General features: G+C 41.3%; 1 protein-coding gene across 1 annotated transcript; it reads left to right on the forward strand.

Annotated features, from left to right (window-relative positions):
• Positions 1 to 5141: 5141 nt before the first annotated feature.
• LOC135700123 (protein zwilch-like) lies at positions 5142 to 7267 on the forward strand. The gene is made up of 3 exons (XM_065220519.1): positions 5142 to 6247; positions 6305 to 6378; positions 6436 to 7267. The coding sequence occupies exons 1-3, from the start codon at positions 5215 to 5217 to the stop codon at positions 7228 to 7230; spliced, it is 1902 nt and encodes a 633-aa protein (XP_065076591.1). The 5' UTR covers positions 5142 to 5214; the 3' UTR covers positions 7231 to 7267.
• Positions 7268 to 14626: the final 7359 nt, after the last annotated feature.

Consider the following 14626-nt stretch of genomic DNA (forward strand, 5'->3'; position numbering starts at 1 on the left):
GTTGTATTGCCATTTGGTTAAAAGCTTCAAAAACTGCTTGGAGCACTCTTAAATGATTGTTTACGTTCGGTTTACCTATTTGCTTTATAAGACCCACGAGAACTTTTATAGCACCTTAGTCAAACCGATTGACAGGAGCCATATAGGATGTGGAATAAACGCATCAAAACAAACCATTGGGAGCTCTTTTAAACACCTGAGTTGATCAAACGTTGAATAATAGCTTCCAGAGTTGTACAAGAATGTAGTTGTATTGCCATTTGGTTAAAAGCTTCAAAAACTGCTTGGAGCACTCTTAAATGATTGTTTACGTTCGGTTAAACTGTTTGACAGGAGCCATATAGGATGTGGAATAAACGTATCAAAACAAACCATTGGGAGCTCTTATACAACACCTGAGTTGATCAAACGTTGAATAATAGCTTCCAGAGTTGTACAAGAATGTAGTTGTATTGCCATTTGGTTAAAAGCTTCAAAAACTGCTTGGAGCACTCTTAAATGATTGTTTACGTTCGGTTAAACTGTTTGACAGGAGCCATATAGGATGTGGAATAAACGTATCAAAACAAACCATTGGGAGCTCTTATACAACACCTGAGTTGATCAAACGTTGAATAATAGCTTCCAGAGTTGTACAAGAATGTAGTTGTATTGCCATTTGGTTAAAAGCTTCAAAAACTGCTTGGAGCACTCTTAAATGATTGTTTACGTTCGGTTTACCTATTTGCTTTATAAGACCCACGAGAACTTTTATAGCACCTTAGTCAAACCGATTGACAGGAGCCATATAGGATGTGGAATAAACGCATCAAAACAAACCATTGGGAGCTCTTTTAAACACCTGAGTTGATCAAACGTTGAATAATAGCTTCCAGAGTTGAACAAGAATGTAGTTGTATTGCCTTTTTGGTTAAACGCTTCAAAAGCTGCTTGGAGCACTCTTAAATGATTGTTTACGTTCGGTTAAACTGTTTGACAGGAGCCATATAGGATGTGGAATAAACGTATCAAAACAAACCATTGGGAGCTCTTATACAACACCTGAGTTGATCAAACGTTGAATAATAGCTTCCAGAGTTGTACAAGAATGTAGTTGTATTGCCATTTGGTTAAAAGCTTCAAAAACTGCTTGGAGCACTCTTAAATGATTGTTTACGTTCGGTTAAACTGTTTGACAGGAGCCATATAGGATGTGGAATAAACGTATCAAAACAAACCATTGGGAGCTCTTATACAACACCTGAGTTGATCAAACGTTGAATAATAGCTTCCAGAGTTGTACAAGAATGTAGTTGTATTGCCATTTGGTTAAAAGCTTCAAAAACTGCTTGGAGCACTCTTAAATGATTGTTTACGTTCGGTTTACCTATTTGCTTTATAAGACCCACGAGAACTTTTATAGCACCTTAGTCAAACCGATTGACAGGAGCCATATAGGATGTGGAATAAACGCATCAAAACAAACCATTGGGAGCTCTTTTAAACACCTGAGTTGATCAAACGTTGAATAATAGCTTCCAGAGTTGAACAAGAATGTAGTTGTATTGCCTTTTTGGTTAAACGCTTCAAAAACTGCTTGGAGCACTCTTAAATGATTGTTTACGTTCGGTTAAACTGTTTGACAGGAGCCATATAGGATGTGGAATAAACGCATCAAAACAAACCATTGGGAGCTCTTATACAACACCTGAGTTGATCAAACGTTGAATAATAGCTTCCAGAGTTGTACAAGAATGTAGTTGTATTGCCATTTGGTTAAAAGCTTCAAAAACTGCTTGGAGCACTCTTAAATGATTGTTTACGTTCGGTTAAACTGTTTGACAGGAGCCATATAGGATGTGGAATAAACGCATCAAAACAAACCATTGGGAGCTCTTATAAAACACCCGAGTTGATCAAACGTTGAATAATAGCTTCCAGAGTTGAACAAGAATGTAGTTGTATTGCCATTTGGTTAAAAGCTTCAAATGCTGCTTGGAGCACTCTTAAATGATTGTTTACGTTCGGTTGAACTGTTTGACAGGAGCCATATAGGATGTGGAATAAACGCATCAAAACAAACCATTGGGAGCTCTTATACAACACCTGAGTTGATCAAACGTTGAATAATAGCTTCCAGAGTTGTACAAGAATGTAGTTGTATTGCCATTTGGTTAAAAGCTTCAAAAACTGCTTGGAGCACTCTTAAATGATTGTTTACGTTCGGTTTACCTATTTGCTTTATAAGACCCACGAGAACTTTTATAGCACCTTAGTCAAACCGATTGACAGGAGCCATATAGGATGTGGAATAAACGCATCAAAACAAACCATTGGGAGCTCTTTTAAACACCTGAGTTGATCAAACGTTGAATAATAGCTTCCAGAGTTGAACAAGAATGTAGTTGTATTGCCTTTTTGGTTAAACGCTTCAAAAGCTGCTTGGAGCACTCTTAAATGATTGTTTACGTTCGACCAACCACCAACCACAATTTTGTTGCTAAAAATAGCACAAGTGATAGGCACGTTTATATGACCATAAGGCAATGATTATTCGACTGCAAGAGAAGTCACTCAAGATGAGCTTCATATACTTCTCTCATATGATCAAAATATGTATTCAAGAATAGAGCAGATGGAAACAGAAGCGGCTGGCAATCCGGGATCATGAGTTCGAATCTTGCTTCGAGAAACCCTCGGTGGAGTAGAGGTAAATTATATATATAGGTGTTTATTAATAAATGCAAACATTAATTTAAGACATATATCATATAATCAACGATAACATTTCTAGATAAATTCTCTAAATTAATTATTAGGGAGATTAATTGAAAGAATATCAATCAAAGATTAAACCGATGCTAGTTACTACTACTTCCTCCATGATCACAGAATGTGAATTATGGCATAATTACATATTTTGTCAATGTGCACAAATAAATTAAATTAATAAAAACTGTACAAGCAATTATTGTGGCGTACCACAACAATTGTTAAATTAATTTTAATCTGTGAATATTGTGAGTACTTACACAACGGTTATTCAGGAGTCATTAAAAAGTGCTATAAACGCTTTTCACCGCTTGCTGTACAATGATTATTTAGGAGTCATAAAAGAGTGCAACAAACGCCTCTCAGGTTCACTCTCTACTAAATTTCAAAGCAGCTGTCAAGAAGTGTCTACAAACGTTGTATAAGAGCTTTCACCAAAATAATAAAGCTTGAGTTTAAATATGTATCTATAAACGTTGTATAAAAGTTGCGTCTACTCCTATACCGCGTAGACATATAATGCTGTAGTTGAACAGGTTCTCCAAACCAGTGTAAACAAGAGTTTTACAGAAGTTGTAATAAACAAATTGTGCAGTTATTATTCAGCATGCAGTTGAATAAAATCACAATGGAAGCGTTTCTTCAACAAGAAATTGATTTTAGGCAAACGTTTTACTGAATACGTTAGACAACACCTTTGTGTTGCAGTTGTATAGGTTCTCCAAACGAGTGTAAACAAGGGTTTTATAAAAGTTGTGGTGAACACATTGTGCAATTATTATTCAACATGCAGCTGAACAAAATCAAAACGAAAGCGTTTCTTCAACTGGAAATTGTTACTTGGGTTAGCGACAAATTTCGACGAGCTTTGGAGGACGATGGTATACGTCATCAGAAGACCTGTCCTTATACACCGGAGCAAAACGGTACGGCGGAAAGGATGAACCGCACATTGGTGGAGAAGGCTCGCTGTCTACTAAACGATGAATCGCTCTCCTGCTATGTCCATCGGAGGGAAGACTCTTGAAGAAGTATGGACAGGGAAAAAGCCAAGCTTGAAGCATTTAGGAGTTTTCGGTTCAAGCGTGATGGTCCATGTTCCGAAGATGAAGCGTAAAAAGTTCGATCCAAAGGCGGAGAAAGGCGTGTTTATTGGATATTGTGAAGATACCAAGGGCTATCGTGTATACGATCCGGAGCGAAACGATTTCATAATCAGTCGAGATGTAATCATGATCAGCAAAAGCATTCCAAAGTCCGTTGCAGCTTGTGAACATGATTCGAAGTCAGTCGAATTCATGGAACTGTTCACAGAAGAAGTCGTAGCATAGAGGTAACTCTAAGACAAGTAGGTCCCGAAGAAACGTGCTCAACTTTTTGGCTCACCTCTGGTACTATCTTCGGTCCCAAGCTAATCGATGCACCCCTCGAAACATAGGAAAAACCAATAACCCCTCATTTTATCTGTCAAACTTTCATAGCGAATCAAAACAAACATTGCGTAGTACTACACAGAAAAAAAAGTTGTTGAATATTACATCCAAACTGCTGCAACCAGGTCAATCCATCGGTTGTGTAATATAACGTTGTACGATGTACATCGATTTTGCGAACAAAATTACATCCATTGATGTAATATTGTATCTGCTTTTTGCTATTACATCATAATTTCATACATCAGCTTGAATTACATTGATCGATATTACATTTTTTTTTTGCTGTGTAGAATTTCGACTAGAATAGGGTACGTTAATCGTTTGCTTGGGACTAATAGCATAGAGGTAACTCTAAGACCACTGGGTCCCGAAGAAAATCATTATTATTTTTGGCTCACTCAGTACCAGAACAACGGTCCCAAGCAGTCCCAAGCTATTTCACTCACCCCTGCATGTTCTGCATGAATCCACACACCCCTGATGTTATCTGTCAAACTTTCATAGCGAATCAAAACAAACATAGTGTAGTAATAGAATTTCAACTAGAATATGGTACGTTAATCGTTTGCTTGGGACCAATAGGCTACTAAAGTGGTGAGCCAATTTAAAATCGTTAGTTTCGTATTGATTGTTGCTAATAGGCTACTAAAGTGGTGAGCCAATTTAAAATCGTTAGTTTCGTATTGATTGTTGGTCGTAGTGCCTATCGAATGTTCTGATGAGAACGAAGTCAGCTCTGAATTTTTCCCTCGATTTTTCCAACAGAAGAAAAATTATCGATATAAAAAGTGGTTAAGTTTTAAGCATCGATGAGTATATCAATGTTTCCGTGCACGGTTCTCCGAGCAAAAGCCTTCCCTCTCTGATATCGAAATCCTTGAACCCATCGAGGCGCGCACTCTTTTGACAGTTGGAGAAAAATTTCAAAAACCCGATGTAAACAAACGCAGTGCAACGGACGCCACCGCTATTATTTTTATTTTGTTCCGTTTTTTTCAGTGAAATTACCCAAAATATCAACCAAATAATGCCAGCAGAAGTCGTAAATCTGGCAAACGTATACGCGTTTCTCCGTGACGCGTACAATTCGATCGATTTCCAGCTGGCACCGGCTCCGACCTATATCCAGTCGGTGGCTGACGTTGAGGGCAAAATCGTATTCATTTACAAACAGGATGAACTGCGGAGCAGGGCGCTGCTCACGGATGGGAACAACTTCAGTCCGAAGATGGGCGACGATTCCCAGCCGAATTTGGATCTGACCGGTTCGCCGCTGAAGGACGAGGTAAAGCTGGAAAACTTGGACATGTCGGCTGAGCCGGGTGTGGTACTGAGTTTGAAAAATCCTTGGCTCGAGAAGGAGGAATGTTTCGGACCGGTGTCGGTGGAGAAAGGCCGGTCTATTCTTCAGGAGGTACTGGGTAGTGGAATGGGTGGCAGTGGCCATTTGTGGGCACTTTGTGATGGGAAGGATATGGACCGGACGTTGCTGCTGCAGGTCGAGTTGAATGGTGAGAGGCGGTTTATGAGGGGAGCGGTAAAATTGTTGGGATACTTTCCGGAGAGTCATCTTACCATGGGTCGGTTGCAGAGAGTGCACGAAGTGAGGGCCCCAGGGTTCACGAAGGAACTGGAGACGAGCATAGAGTTGTGGTACAAGATCCAATCTCACATCAGCATCAAGTTGCGATGGATCAGCCACTCGGAGAATCCTTCGTTTTGCATCAACAAAAAGGCGGACATCATTCTACGGCAGGCGATTCAAGTTGACGAAATTCAATCCGTGGCGGAGTATTTTTGGAGTCAGTTGCACCTGCTGGAGACGATCCGGGATCGGATTTTGCAGATTCGAAGCGAAGGGAGGCCCAATCCGGACGACGGGTGCTACGTCGGATCGCTGGATGTCGGTTTGATCAAGGAAAAGGCGCACAAGATTCTGACGGAGTTTTGCATGGTCGAATCGACCGAGTACAATCTGGGTCAGATTGCTTCGATCGTCGAGCGGGTTAAGAATCGGACGGCCGTGGATGTGACGGATAGGCTGTGGAGTGTGCTGAAATGTGAGGTTGATGCCGGTTGATGGATGGGGTTGATTTTGAACTTTGGTTTCATTTTAGATTGCTCGTGTTACGACGATTTGAAGGATGTGCTCACATTCATCTTCAAGGCAGCATCCAGAAGTAACTTGGCAGTGAGTAATGGGTAGATTTGGTTGAAGTGAATGATGATTGTCCTTTGTTATCCTCAGAACATCCCCAGCAACAACAACCGTCTGGCGCAGCTGATCAAATCGATTGCCCAGGGTCGATTGGCAATTCCGATCCTAACCGGAGCGGAACCATTCGAACTACTCCTGGAGATTGGGTTTGAAAAGATCTTCAAAGACTATCAGATCATCTTCCACGAGAGCAAAATCTGCAACTTGGATTTGGGTAAAGTCGGTCGCAGTGCGAAAGGATCCGATGCTAGAAACAACTCGCGGGCTTCCAGCATTCGCAAATCGATGTATGAAGCCGTTCCGTCGTCGACTGGTAGTTCCGCCCAAAGCCGGAAGACGGCTATACTTTCCGGCACCGGAGACGGCAGTGGGGATCACGACGATGATGGTGCCATCCGGAACAGTTACTTCAACGCGGATGAAGCCAATTTGAAGATCGGCAAACTGGCCCAGGTTCATCTGCTGTTGGAGCACCTGCTGTCGATCGAGGCGCATCTCAAACTGACCAGCATCTACCCACAGGTGGCGGAAGAGTACTTTGCCCGCCCGACGGTAAGTTTCGAGGAATTCCGATCGAAGAAAACGGACCAGCTGGAGATTCCGATTCTGAACAATAAGATCATCGAGCTGGTGGAGAATGGCAGTCCGTACATCAGGCGGATCGGAATGACCAGTCGGACTAAGTTCAGGACGGTGCAAAGCATTTTCTACCAGAGCTCGGATCCGATTTTGCCCACCAATCTGTTTCCGCAGCTGAAGGCCGAAGGTGGCGAGGTGAAGAATGCGTATTGGTGTTTGGAGTATACTAAGATTCTCAATAATTGAGCGCGGTTCGAATCTTCTAATGTACGGTTCATAAACTTAAGTCTTTTGCATGTTGAGGAACAACTCCTCGCTGTTTGCTCATTCGAAAGAACATTCATAAATGTATTAATTAGATAAATTTAGAGCAGTGCTTTGAAATGGAATACTGCAACTTGCAACTCGCTGATAGTTACGCCAAATTAATGCAATCCAATTCTCAAATTAAGTGGATCAGAAAGCATAATCCTGTTTCGAACTCCATTTGCTGCGATCGATGAGCATAACCAACTAACAGGACTACCGAATTTTCCTGTAACCTTGACACCCTCGCCAGGATCAACCGAAAACACGGAATAGCGAACGACGCAAGGCCACGCACAGCCAGATAACGAACAAACAAGTGTGTGTGTCTGTGTTTAGGAATGCCCCGGCAAATCCGTTTTAGGGAATCCTCCCAAATGCTCAGATTGAAGTCGCTCGGCTACGACTAATCGCTTGTGTTGTTGTGAATGATGGCGACATGCACTGACTAGACTTCGGTGGTTTGTCGTCTCTTTCTGTTTGCTGTTTTGCCTGAGGTTTAAGATTCATGCTATTTATAATGAGCTGTTGTTTTGCCTATCGAAACGCAATTCCACCGGTCATAATGTGATATGTTAAGGGAGGATGGCTCACTCTGCGTGCCAAGTCACGTGGCAGTTTGTTGGTAAACAGGTACATATTTGGAAGGCCTCCTAACATGTTACCAGGGTCCAGGACTCAAATTGCCCTTGAAGGATTCTGTCATGCAGCTAGGTAGCTGCACCCAGGACCTGTTGTATAAATCCCGTAAACATCTGATGCCTAGTTGAAAAAACTTAAAGCACTGCCATGAAAACGTTAAAATAGGTTTTTTCAATGTACCATCACAGGGCGCCAGGCGAGTATGAAACACAAAGTATACTGTATATTATGTATTGTATACATAATCTAAATCGTTTATGTAGGAGAACATGGGGCAATTTGGATATGCTAAAAAAAAAATCACATTTCAGCAAAAAAATCGAGTGACAGGACAAATCGATAATCAGGTAATTCCGGAGAACTTCGAGATTTGGGCGTAATTGCTTGTGTAAACAAACACGTCTATCACCGATTTCTCGCGAATCAAAGCTCAATCTCGAAAACTCTAGATTAACAATTGAAACAGGCGGAACAACCGAACGTAAACAATGGCCTTAAACACAAAATTCTCTAGAATCAAAACACTCCCACGTAAACTAACAATGCCATTCGATAAAGAAAGCTTGCACTATCAGATGATGATCTAACACCATTATCTGATAGTGCAAGCTTTCTTTATCGAATGGCATTGTTAGTTTACGTGGGAGTGTTTTGATTCTCGAGAATTTTGTGTTTAAGGCCATTGTTTACGTTTGGTTGTTCCGCCTATTTCAATTGTTGGTCTAGAACTAAACTGGTAGAGGAATGATTCCTCTATCATTTGGTTAGTTTGTTTGCGAGATTGAGCTTTTATTCGTGAGCAATCGGCGATTGACGTGTTTGTTTACAAAAGCAATTACGCCCAAATCTAAGTTCTCCGGAATTTTCCAAGTTGCATCAAGCCATATACGATTATCAAACAAGGTGTTGTAATTCATAATCATAGTAAGCAGACTGAGGGATGAAGAGTAAACATTGACATTCTTCGATGCAATATGCAATTGGTGTAAATATTTACATTATTTGACGAATCTCAGGTAATCATGACAGCAGTAGGTCTCTTTTCTTCATTCAAATTGTTTTCAATAATCAAACGTCATGATTACCTGGGTTTTGTCTACAGTTCAGAAGTGGGATAAAGCCATGCTGCTTCGAAGTCAAAAAAACCTCTGAAGAATTGGAAACTCTCGAAATTTTGGAACGTTCAAGAGGAAATACTGCTGCTACTGGTGAAGAGTCTGGATCCGTTTGTAATTCATGTCTCGAAGAAGGATTTTCTGCAGCAGGTATCGCCGTTTCCGGTTTGAATTGTTGCCCAATTTCTGAAGGCAGACTTTCTGGAGCAGGTATCGCCGTTTCCAACGCAATTAATGCTGCTGCAATACAGTTTCCCGACCGGTGTTGAATCACATCGCTCATGGAATTGGAATTCCAGTTCATGAATTGAGCCAAGGAAATTCTGGAGCCGCACGAAATTTTCAATCGTCGGAACCACCGCATCAAGGTAACTTGTACTGCAACCAACAAAACGCTTGTGGAAGTTTCAAATTTTGATGATGCTGCCATTCTTTGCTGGTAAACCTAACGAAGATGTATGTAGCTGTGCTGGAAGATTCAAAACGAGCGCTGTTTGTGAACGATTTTGTCATGAAGCTAGTGGTTACCAAAAATCTCAAAGCTAAAACTCTAGCCTGGTTACATTCACATCCGGATTATATGTTGAACTACGACGAAATAATATGAAACTTGAAGGAGATGTTCGCTGTACCAATGAATACGTTCGATCTACGCAGACGTTTGATGAAGTGCAGCTGGTCTGGAAGAGGTGAATATTTTGCCGAATATTCCCAATCGAAACGGATTCTGGCCAATGTGGGATATGCGTAGATAAACCGTAGTGAATTAACCATAGCTCTTGGTTCTCCGTTTATCATGCGATGATACACACACTAGCACACCAGCACGTTCAGAGACGAACAAGGCTTCACGCCTCCTTGCATCAGGGCTTTTCGATCACAGACAGTCCTACAGGTAAAACGCTGTCCAGACTGGAGAGTTATAACATGTTATAACGGTTGTCAACTAATTGCAACACAGAAACCACCATCAAGATAGCGCTATAACATGTTATAACTCTGTAGTCTGAACGTACTAGTACATAGTTCCGATTAGCTCTGGTGTGTCGGGTGATTCCCGACTGCTCTCGGGTGGTTTCCGCAGCCAAGAAACTGAAGTTATCTGATTGAGAACTTGTCCATAAACTACGTAGACAGGTTGGGAGGGGGGAGGGTTGGGAATTATCCACGGCCCATGCAAATTAAAAAAAAATATGGACAATTGTTTACGCAGGAGGAGGGGGAGATCAAGAATCCCAAAAAACTACCTACGTAGTTAATGAACAGCCCCACGTTGAAGGCATTGAAGTTTCAATTTTGAAGAATCAAGCTCGGATGCAGATTTTTTTTTTTTTTTTTTTTTTTTGTGGGCGTTGGCCAAATTTGGATTTTTCAGATATAATCCTAAATAGGACCTAGATTATTTAATACTCTAGTAACCTCAAGTCCGTGCTCTGTCACAATGTTTCATTGTGATTAATCAACACTCAAAGGGGTAAAATATCAAATTTGGGGTGAATTTGAAAGAAAGGGAACTTGGAGTGTAGAGCGCACTGCCCACTGGACGATTCTGAAGCCTGGCCAAGTGAGTGGGGTATGGGTTTATTTGATTGAACGTCATTTCCAATGTATATATTGATACATTCAACCATTGGCATTTGAGATAAGACAGAGATAGGATGCGGAGGGCCCGCTTAGGGGAAGCGTAACCCATGTTATGGTTTCCATTTGTTGAATAGTTCAGATGGGCTGGAGGTGGCGTGTTCATGGTGAGAGGATGTACCATATGGGGCCCGTTGATCAGTGAACGGGCCCCATATGGTACATTTTCTCACTATGAACGTGTCATTTCCGGCCTGTCTGAGCTGTTTGGTGGATGGAGGCCATAACATGGGTTACGCTTCCCCTAAGATTCACATCGTCAGACCCTGCCCAAGAATAAGGGGATTGACGATGACTTGTCAAGTTTTATTTTGAATTTGCGTTTTGCATTTAATACTCTAGTAAATCTCGCGTCCGTGCTCATTCACAACAGTGTGAGGTGTCAATACTCACTGGCTCATATGTCTTAGACCAGTTCCAGATTAGTTTACTATTAATATCTTCTGCATCGCAGTTCGCGATAGATTCCTAAATATGGGTTCTCTTTTCCGACCATAATAGTGTGAGGGAAGGGGGTGAGTTCTGGATCAACAATGGAGGGGGGCCCATCGGTTTTTGTGGGCAAACCGTCCAAAGCCCATTCCTCACAGATCGGAGGCTGCTCACGCAGACCAACACCATCTTCGTGTAGGTGGAAGTTTTCCCTATCCGATGATGGTGTTGGTTTGCGTGGGTGGCCTTCGCTTTGTGAGTGGGGGCTTTGGAGCGGTTTGTTTACAAATGCTGATGGGCCCTTTTCTATTGTTGATCCAGAGTTAAACGTTGCGATATGAGAGCGAATAGAGGCAAATAAATAGGGAAGACAACACCATGACCCAATGCATGCGGTTCACACTTAACTTGTTCTATTTCTTTCTTTCTTCCTATCATGTACTAATATTAACTGCCTGAGGACAAATGGGAACACGACCAGAAGATCAATAGGAGAAAAAGAAAATTTGAACAAGAAAAGAAGAATTAAACTTGCACCGGCAAGAGGAAGCAGACAGAAAGGATCATGCCGGTTGGAGACAGCCAATGTATACTGGACGAAGCTTGTATCTAGGAAAAGTCGTATGTGCAGGAAACCGTAAGTAGGATAAGAATCGTAAAAGGTGTGTGCTTGCTTGATAAGATCCTAATTTTACTTTAAATACACGGTAGGAATCGAATATCCATTTATGATTAAGGTTTTGCCCATTTTTCAGTGGGAGTGGCAATACTCATTGATGAGTGATTTATCGTACCCATTTATTAGTAACTGTTAGCAGCTAATGATTAATTGATTTACCTATTTTAGAATTACCTATACTTCACATCAGAACCTCATTTCCTTCAATTACTACTCCGTCGCAGCACACACCTTATATGGATCGCTAACCTTTATTTAGTTTCAGCATTTTCGACATTATAATCAAAAGGTGAGTTTTAAAAATATAATTATCATGCATATAGATAAGTTAATGTACCAGAACCTGGACGGACACGAGCCTACCCAGGGGAGGACCCGGATACGACCACCCATGTGTGTCTAGAGTATCGCACGAGCTGACGAGTGCAACGGGAAGGACAGTAGGTGTATAGACTAGGGGGTTGGTCCCTAGATAAGCCTTCTTAGCGGAAGGCACAGCCTATGCACTGAACAATTACAATTACAATCAAGCTCGGATGCAGAATTTTTGGACCGTTGTTGATGCTATTACAGCATTTCACCTGATAAGAAGCGAAGTTTCAACTAATTCAAAGAGACCAATCAGATGTTTTTCCTGCGATGAACTCGGACGTGTATCTGCTGTTTGTCGCCTTAAATCTAGGGATGATGTTCATCGAAACGAAGTCGATCGTTATCAAATATCAAGCTCGATCAATGCTGATGCTTTGATTCATCTGAATTAGAAATTTCAAAAGAAGAACATGACGGACTGGTAGATTTAAAACTTTCTTAAAGTTATACGTATCTTAAAGCGTTATTTGATACAGGAGGTCCAATCTCACTAATACGCCGCGGTTTAGTTGAAAAATCAAAAATTTCTAAATTTGAGCAAATCGAAAGTTATCGGAGTCTTAGTGGGTGTCCGGTCTCGGACACTTGCAGGAACCCGACGGGCTGTCGGAATATTCCCTCGACAACGGCCAACTCCTTCACCTGAAGGAGTGTCTGGAATGAGCCAAAGTTGGCTCAGCAGGAACTGGTGGACTGTATGTAAATTCCTTTCGGTTGAAGGGACTCCTCGGAAACGCAGCGTAATAAATAGCTCGTCTTTGATAATTAGACATAGCCTCGAAAAGGGCTGTGCAGGAGAATAAAAAGCCAACGACAATTCAATCTAATACGATGGTTTAATATTACCGGTTCGGTGTTCAAAATAACAAAGACGCGCTGCGCGTAAACTCATCTTCATTGGTACTCTTACTTACTGGTACTCAGCGTCTCAGCAGACAGGTTTCCTTACATTCGGTACTTGGCGGTGTGTTGGGACATGTCCATTACTCGTAAATTTGCCATTCAAGCGGAAGTGGTCGCTCGGGTGAGCAATGCGTGTTATATGGACAAGAGCGTTAGTACGTGAGGGACCGATTACGCACAATCGTCTCGGGGTTAGCAAGGGTGAGTTTTTCATGTGTGAAAGGTGTTCTATGGGCTTACCAACATTCGCTTCGTGCGCGAACAGTGGGGCAAGACTGAAGATTGTAGGAATTTATAGATGCTCTGTAATCATTCACAATAATGTTTTCAGGATTTAGTTCCATGTTGTAGCAGATAAAGTATCGAAAGAGATGTAATCATACGTCCTGGAATTCGTACACACTTAGATTTTTTTGCCGAGATGGGCACCACCGAGCAGCTCGGCATTTTATTTTGCTGGATCTCAGTGAAAAACTTGCCGAGATTCAGCTAACAAACGGGAATTTTGCCGAGATCTCAGCTAACAAACATATTTTTTGCTGAATTTCCAGCAAAATAAAATGCCGAGCTGCTCGGTGGTGCCCATCTCGGCAAAAAAATCTAAGTGTGTACGATTATTCAAACAGGCATCAACATAAATTACTAGTAATAGGGAGTTTGTTTAAACTAGCCTTCCGTATCAACTAAATAACTTCCGAACTCTTTCAAATGCCTTTTGATTGATGCTTAGAATAGATAATTTTGCATGAGTTTTGATATTCGCTCTAGAAATAGCTCATTAATATCGGAAGAAGTACACGACTGTGCAAATCTCGACAAAAAAAGTTTTACTGAGGTCTCAGCAAACATTTCAATTGTTTGCTGAGATTCAGCTAAGCATTATCCAAGACTCAGCAATCAAATGTCACTTTTGCTGAGATCTCAGTGAAACTTATTTTTGCCGAGATTTGCACAGCCTAGCTCGGTAGAAAAAAAAAACTAAGTGTGTAGCTTAAATTTCTTTCCCACACCCTCCAGAATATCGATGGAATTATCTTTTTTATCTATTTCTTTTATAGTAAGGCTGAATCGCGTAAGCTTTACGGAGCCGATAATTAATTGTTCATTGCTTGTAACAATATTCACTTAATTTTATGTGCAGTACACACTCAGATTTTTTTGCCGAGATGGGCACCACCGAGCAGCTCGGCATTTTTTTTTGCTGGAGCTTAGCAAAAACTTGCCGCGATTCAGCAAAATTTATGTTTAATAGCTGAGATCTCGGCAAAACTCCCATTTGATAGCTGAATATCGGCAAGTTTTTCACTGATTTACAGCAAAATAAAATGCCGATCTGCTCGGTGGTGCCCATCTCGGCAAAAAATCTAAGTGTGTAGGAGTTGTGCCGAATATTTACGGCTTACCCGAGATTAGAGCGGTACATTGTCTAAGGATAGGATCAGAGGAAGAGCTTGCGGGTGGGGTTGAGTTGTCTCATTAAAACATATGGAATTCTCTTCAAAATTGTGGTGGAATTATGCTCAGACTTATCTTGGCCATAGGTAAAATATTT

Source organism: Ochlerotatus camptorhynchus, unplaced genomic scaffold (genome assembly GCF_037179485.1).
Source record: "Ochlerotatus camptorhynchus isolate MF236.1 unplaced genomic scaffold, CSIRO-AGI_Acam_v1.1 ptg000129l, whole genome shotgun sequence".
NCBI classification, from domain to species: domain Eukaryota; kingdom Metazoa; phylum Arthropoda; class Insecta; order Diptera; family Culicidae; genus Ochlerotatus; species Ochlerotatus camptorhynchus.

Excerpts from the sequence above, each read along its gene's own strand:
- LOC135700123 (XM_065220519.1), top strand. The coding sequence starts at position 5,215 with ATGCCAGCAGAAGTCGTAAATCTGGCAAACGTATACGCGTTTCTCCGT. Across the intron at positions 6,248-6,304 it reads GCTGTGGAGTGTGCTGAAAT|ATTGCTCGTGTTACGACGAT; the intron begins GTGAGGTTGATG and ends GTTTCATTTTAG. Across the intron at positions 6,379-6,435 it reads CATCCAGAAGTAACTTGGCA|AACATCCCCAGCAACAACAA; the intron begins GTGAGTAATGGG and ends TGTTATCCTCAG.